Raw genomic sequence first — 7,575 nt, forward strand, 5'->3', positions numbered from 1 at the left:
CAAATTGGATACTGGCAATGTGGAGCGACAATCAATTGGCCTGATAGGTGGGTAAGGTCATAGGTCAAATGACCTATATCAGGTAGATATCGATCTTTCCCTGGTCATTCACCCAACACGTCAAGATTTCATATTGGAGTACAGATCAATGAAATCAGTGTAATTAATTCTCTGCAATTGGTGGTCCTCCAATAAACCACCAATCCATTACGGCATGAAACCAGAAATGATTGGGGGATGGGTATATTCAATTTCAGCTATCGTTTTATGAACTCTATAAATGATGACAGATCTTCTCCTGCAATCACGTTCCTGGAAATGGCGATGAAATGGCGTTCGGTGAGTCACCATGACATCTCAAACCCCCCCCCCCCATGCTATAGACGCTTACCGGAGTGGGACTTATTTGTGTCAAGCTGCTCCAGTTGCCATGGTGACAGTAATTGACTGTTTTATATGGGGACGATGGCTTCCTAAGCGACGGATCGGCTTGACAATTTGCCGAAAGAACATTTTTTAATCTGTGGGCTATGCCCGGAGCGCGAGGTGTTTAAAGAAACCCTTTCAGTTTAATAACAATCTTCCTATAGGATTATCAGTGCATATATTTTAGGCGTCAAAATATTTGGAAAATACCCTGAGCATTTATCTCACCTTGTGGCCATGCCCACCTCTACCTGGTCAATTATATCCATTATATGAAGTAGATAGTTTGTAATACATTGTTACTAAATTGTTCCTTAAAGAATAAAGAATTACTCCTGAAAAAATTCTTATCAGTCACCCGGGGCATGTCAGTATTGATGCCAATAAATACTGACCCCCCATATCTTCCAATAAAGAATAGGAATTCAGCCTGGACTTTTTTTTTTAGGACCCTCCATCAAGGCATTGCGCCCGCCATCTCCGTGGTGACGGCCCCACACATGCCTCTCTCTGGGTAGCTTGCGCATCGCTTTGTCACGGTCGCTGATGTGATATGAGTCATTCATATTATGATACCACAATGCCTGGAGCGAGGGGGAGGCCAGGGCGTCAGCGGCAACAAAAAAAATTCACTTGTTCTATGCAAGCAATTCAGATATCTGCTTAATGAAATGATTGTCTGCTGCAGCTTTAATAATTAATCTTTTAATTAGGAGGTTCGGTGGATGGAATTCTCTGTGGTCCCGTCTCATAGGCACGCCACTAATATTTTCTGCTCATAGGGCTCATTTGTATTTAAACTAATGGTTCCTGATAGATTTCCCCCAGTAGATTTTGTCTCTGCCCCTCTCACAATAGTGAGATATCCCCCGAGTAGTTTGTGTCTCTGCCCCTCCCACAATGGTGAGATTTCCCCCCCCAGTAGATTGTGTCTCTGCCTCTCCCACAATGGGGAGATTTCCGCAAGTAGTTTGTGTCTCTGCCCCTCCCACAATGGGGAGATTTCCCCCGAGTAGTTTGTGTCTCTGCCCCTCCCACAATGAGGAGATATCCCCCAGTAGTTTGTGTCTCTGCCCCTCCCACAATGGGGAGATTTCCCCCCAGTAGTTTGTGTCCCTGTCCTTCCCACAATAAGGTGATTTCCCCCAGTAGTAGTGTCTCTGCCCCTCCCACAATGGGGAGATTTCTCCATTAGTTTGTGTCTCTGCTCCTCCCACAATAGGGGAGAGATTTCCCTGCATTAGTTTTAATCCTTCCCTACCCTCCCAAAAAACTTTTGGATTTCCATATATTTGTTTTTCTTGACCCAGTGGCAGGTTTATTTTACCAGGTTTATTACCATGGATTGGTCCTGCAGTTCCTTGACCTTGTTACACCGTGGCCCCTATTTCAGGAGACAGTTCCGGGAGGGCTGCTTACCGGCCGCAGTACTCTCGACACAGCGGGCAAGGACTAAGCCGCAGCAATTTTCTGAAAGATTCAATTCTCCGGCCAGTATGAGGGCTTTAATCTTCCAATGACAAGGAAACAGATATCTGAGAATGCAGAACGGGGGACGGTGTGAGTCATCCACAGAGACCGAGCTGAATGTTAATGCAGAACCGAGAGTCAGTCTGGGCCATGTAACTCCTTCGCGAACCAACAACACAATGTAAGCAATGCATTCTTCACATCCACCAATCAGCTTCCTGCAACATAACGCATGAGAGCGCACTGCAATGGAACGGCTTAGTATAAATGGATCCCAATAAGTTTTCGAAAATCCAACAATTTTTGTTTTTTATGATTTATCATTGACTAACCACATTGCCCTTCTGAGCACAATTTGCACGTCAGATATCATTGGATTTATATGAAATTTGCTTTTCCAAAATCACGATCCTAATCCCGGCATGCTGGCTTGGTAAATTGGACAAATCATAGTTGACTCAAACCAATTTTTCCCATAATTTTTTGAAATAAGAGGCAGGACACAGCTGGAGATATATATGTTTTATTAGATTCCTATAATATATATATATATTTTTTTAGTAACATTTTACCCAGGAAGTCCCAAAAACCGGTGAGGAAATGGATGAATAAAACAATTACAAATATACAAAGTCGAGAATGCAAAGCATTTCCCCCTAAAATCAGCCGGAGGAGGGCCAACAATGAGCCCCATTATTCTCGTCATATTGTCATAGTCATATTGTATGTGTATGTTGTATCGGGAGAAATTAATGTTTACACCTCATTCGTGTCCCAGATTTGTAATGTGATGCTACTCAACAAACTGTACATAACGGGGGTTTGGAGGTTCCTAAAGCTGAGGTGTAATCTGGGAATCTCTTGTTCCTTGTGCCACCCCCCCCCCCCCCCATCACCATATCAACATGCTCCAAGGCCTCAATAACTTATTTTAGGCTTTCTGAGCAGTCTGGAAGAGTTGGCATTTATTTGCATGCAGACCACCTAGTACATGTGATCCTCAGCCTCCACAATGGGAAGAACTGGAATCCAATGCATGAAAGAGTTAGGGCCGGGGACAGTCAGGCTGGGGAGGCCAGGAAACGAGTCAGAGCTCTATCTGACTTGCTGCAGGTTCAGTTGCACATTGCAAGAAGCTCAGAGTGTGCATTGAAATTTGGGGAAACAACTTCAGCGCAGGAGAGGAGCCGATACAACTGTGCAAGCCAGAAGGGGAGGCCGGAGGGCAGATTTATTGATGAGGATGCTGAAGAGGAGATTAATTAAGTGATGTAGTGAAGATTTTTCAGAGGGGCAGATTTAATAAAGGGAAGGCTGGAAGATAGATTTAATAATGGGGAGGCTGGAGGTCACCAATAGTCATTAAAGGTATGGGAACCAAACAACGGGAAACAAAAAAAAAGATCCTCGGCATTGCTAAGCCATTAAGTGACCAGAAGTGTAGGAATGGACTTGAAATGTCAGATCAGATGTCATTCGTGTAACATCATCAGCACCTGGACCAGTACCAGTTCCTGAAATCTAATTCTATTCAGCTTTTGTGTTTTCTGCTATTATGTAAGATAATCAAATCCTTATGAATATCATCCATTCTCTTTCTGGCTATCCATATGTAAATACACCCAAACTGGGCACCTTTGGAGGTGATTCTGGTACTCTAGGAATAATGATGATGAGGATATTGAAGAGAAATGGGGATATATTGGACGATTCCATTAAAGTGCATTTGTAAAAAGTTAATAATGCCGCTTTCAATGTTCTGTCCACCTCATGGTGGTACACTATATGGACCCATGGGTAAAGGAACCCTTTCAATTATTGGGGTGCTAAGCCAGTTTTATAAAGGCATGGTGATCAGGTTGGTGTGGTGGAACTTGGGTGGCCCTGACCTCAACCCAACTGGACAGCTTTGCGATGAGTGTCAATACGCTTTTTCTCTTTCCATTGTGCAGTCTTCATTCTATTCTAGAAGAGCCACCAAGGTGGAAAAGGGCCCACTAGGTACTGTCCAGGGATGGTCACATGACCATTGAGGAGTGGATGCATTTTTTGGCCAAACTATGCATGAATAGATATAAACACTACACATTTTTGGGGGGCTAGACATGGTGCAGTCAGGTCCCCCTGAATGAGATATTTTAGCTTTAGGCGGGCCTTATATGAACCCCATGCTAGTCATGCGTGTATGGTGACACCGGGCTCCATCTTTTCTCATAATATACGGTAAGTCTTTTTCAAGAATGGAAAGTGTGCTAAGTGGTTTGCATGCAGAGCCATCACTGCTCTACAAACAAAAGGAGTCCTGTGGCTTCTCCTACCCCCTTGACAGTCCAACTCAAAGAAATACAGAGACAGATAAAGTGAGGCAAAGTTTTGTGGCTTGTGAAATCCAATCAACCTGAGAGCAGGCCCTGTGCTGCAGACTGTCACCAAGTCTCACTTGTGTTGCTGCCACCTCTGTACAACCAAATAAAACAAACCACCAGCATCCAAAACGAAACTGTGCTGTTACAATTTGTAATTTGTGCTTGCAGGTCAAAGAATACAACTTGCCAAATTCAGACAAAAAATGTGATAATGATATAAAGAACTGGCAGCTGCATGGAGTGTGCTTTCCTACAGTGCACCGTCCACTTTGGCTTTGTATGGATGGCTGGAGACCCCTAGCTTCCTGGTTGTGTTTCGGACTGCACTGGTCATTGCAGATTGTGCAGTGAGAGCCAAATGCAGTGCAGGGCTAAAGAAAATATTAACCGTAAAAAAAATGTATTTTTCTGCTGTCTGATGGGGAGATTTTCCTTCACTTCCTGTCCAGGCAGATGCAACAGGATGTTGGAGGGAATTTCAGAGACAGTTGTCCTCAAAATAGATGTGCTTATTGGTTGTCTGTGCTCTAATATGGGGGGTGTGGCGTGTTTCTGCCCCCTGCTGAGGAGATGTGGCAACCAGGGGCACCATCAAGTTCTGTACTGGGCCCCAATCAAAAAGTTTTGACTGTTGCAATGCTGGAACCAGGAAGTTTTCCTATTATTGAAGCCAGGCATTTTTGAAGGTGACCCTGGTGGCAATACAAAGCTTTAACTTTTGGATGGATAGCATGATGAACCCCATATTTATAAATTGGGTTATATAATGTGATCAGTTTACATGAAGACGGAGTCCAGTTTTGCAGTCCATGTGGATCTTCTGACGGTGCAAAATTTCCAAAAAATTATTCTGATGAACAAAGACGCATGGACAGCATGTAAAGAATGAACCAGGACTGGCAGAGCTCAGGGGGAGGGGGGATTAGGTAAAGCCCCTGTACACATTCTAAGTGGTGACACGTTTGAACACGTAAATAAAGGCAAAAACATTGGCCGTCAGCACCGAGGTGACCGTTACCATTGCAGCCAATCGGAGTAAGGCTTTTGCCGTGCGGCCATTGTGAAGCATGAGCATGGGCGAGAATGTGGTGAGTTGTTACATGATGGAGCAGGTGAAGCCACAGCATTCTTTCAGAAGTGTCAGGCCCGTCTTTGTCACGTGGGGGTTGGACGTTTGTTGCGATCGTGAGGTCACAGCTGATGCCTTTTCCTTTCTGTGGACTGAAATTAAAAAACAAAAAAACAAAAACATTTCAGTGCCTGCAATACACTGTGTCACTAGCTCGCCCCCTGGCAAGCTTTGGCCAATAAAAATGCACAACCGACAAAAAAATAAAACCAAAACGGCCAAATGTCTAATTTGGGTTATGAGCTGCTGTGTGGCAATGGAATATGAAGGGAAAATGTTAAAAAAAACAGCCAATCAGATTTCAGCTCCGATTAAAATTTAATTTAATCTTTGTACCTCCCTTTGTACATCACTGCTGCTTCTGGAGCTACTTCATTAAACAAGGCGCTTTGAATGCCGCACTCCGACTCTTCACACGAATAATGCATCGTGCCACAAAAAGGATTTATTTAATGCAGCGTTTTGATGTGAGCGGAAAGAGGAGGCGGGGGTCTGTCAGGGATTATAGAGCGAGAACAGAAGCGGGTTCATGGTGACAGAATTGCCGGTGACTAATTCCTCTCTTTTAAAAAAAAAATCTGCAGCTTCCAAGTTTAAAGTGAACCCGTGCGCCAATTGGCGATGCCTGCAGCTGCATGGTAAAGCTCATGGTGCGCATTGGGCAGTGCAGCCCTATTTATTTCTAATTCAATCCTTCAATATATGAGGTGTGCAGGTTATGGGGCTTTGTGGAAAAATATTGTAGCTCCCACTATCAAGTGTTATACCTACCCCTGAAGATACCCCAGCCAGGTCCTCTTTCTTTATTTTGGGTAAAGACTGGCTCCCTCTAGGGGTCAGAGAAGGTCTTGTTGTATGATTGACAACTGGATCAGCCAATCAGCATGCAAGTCCCAGCTCCAAGGGGTAAAGTGTACCCTACAGGCAAAACCACCTGCACCACCCCTATAAAGTTCTGTAAAGGTTGTGCCTGCTGACCTCCTTGTCAGATGCCTGGCTCCCACAATGATACTTTAGTTTTAATATTAATTGACCTCTCTTGCTGAAGATGCCAGGGGCCTGGATCACATGATAAGAATTTGAATACTAATCTCTCCTTCTAAAAAAAATGCCAGGTTTTAGGCTGATGTTTTGGTTTTAATGCTGGTCATGCCTTCTGAAGATACCCAGCCCGTGCCTTTCTGTGGGCTGATTCCCCAGGAGGGGTTGGCAGGGGGTGGGTTTGGGGCAGGGAGGTATGCCTAGATCACCAAGTTCCCAGAAGCTGTGGAGGGTACTATGGCTGTTGTTGCACCCTGGTAGCTATCTTAATTGAGTACTACAAGACTGGCTTGGCTCACCTGCCTTCTTCAGGTAACTTTTGGAAAGTCGACTCTGCAAAAAGTCTGCCATTTCCTTGTCCTCCTCCCGCTCCCTGAGAAGAGAAAGCCACACATCAGTCATTGCCGTCCATGGAATGACCCCATAGTCCTTGGAGTTTCACCCATTCCAAGATTGTGTACCTGGTGCTGTTATGCACACTTTGCATTGTTGACATGAGATCAAGCAGTTGAGGATAACTGTTAGGAGGAGTCTTTTCTCTGACCCCCCAACTCCCCAAAACCTGTGAAGTGGTTGCCAATATTCTGCTCTTGTTTTCCTTTTGGACTCCGGTATAGAGACGATGCTACCAGTGTTTGGCCCATTGAGCAGAGGCACCACAAAGTGTAATGGTGGGGTTGCAATTAAAATATTAAAGGGGGGGGGGGTTCTAGCATTGCAATAATGAGGAATAACTGCACCAGCAGAGTCTCTGATAAACAAAAATCAATGCAGATTCAATTACCGCAGTCTCTCAAATTCCACGTCATCTACTAAGAAATCCCGCGTCTCCACCAATTTGCTGATGCGCTGCAGGAGCTCCTCTTCCTTCTGATGATCCTCTGAGGTCTTCTCTTTTTCTGGAAAACAAAAATTCCTGTTACAGCACACAGTAAAAAAGAAACAAATATATAAACAATATATATATATTATATCGCTGACTATTGCTATGTGCACACGTCAGATGATTCTCATACGATAATCGTCTCAGGACTGATATCTGATGAGAATCTGACGTGTGTACAGCGCTCGTCTGACATTGTTCATATCTGTTCTGACGGATCCAGGAACGATCATACGGTAATACAAGTGAAGAGGAGAGAG

The 7,575-nt window shown here is 44.3% G+C and overlaps 1 protein-coding gene across 1 annotated transcript in view; it reads right to left on the reverse strand.

The window, feature by feature from the left end:
- Nucleotides 1–2,403: 2,403 nt before the first annotated feature.
- Nucleotides 2,404–7,575, reverse strand: part of LOC140325614 (bMERB domain-containing protein 1-like) — a 14,426-nt gene continuing 9,254 nt past the window's right edge. The window contains exons 4-6 of the mRNA XM_072403546.1: nucleotides 7,217–7,331; nucleotides 6,732–6,805; nucleotides 2,404–5,483 (exon numbers count right to left, since the gene is read on the reverse strand). Of these exons, the coding sequence (XP_072259647.1) occupies nucleotides 5,359–5,483; nucleotides 6,732–6,805; nucleotides 7,217–7,331 (314 nt within the window). The 3' untranslated portion in view covers nucleotides 2,404–5,358. The remainder of the gene's footprint in view (nucleotides 5,484–6,731; nucleotides 6,806–7,216; nucleotides 7,332–7,575) is intronic.

This window comes from Pyxicephalus adspersus, chromosome 3 (genome assembly GCF_032062135.1).
Source record: "Pyxicephalus adspersus chromosome 3, UCB_Pads_2.0, whole genome shotgun sequence".
NCBI classification, from domain to species: Eukaryota; Metazoa; Chordata; class Amphibia; order Anura; family Pyxicephalidae; genus Pyxicephalus; species Pyxicephalus adspersus.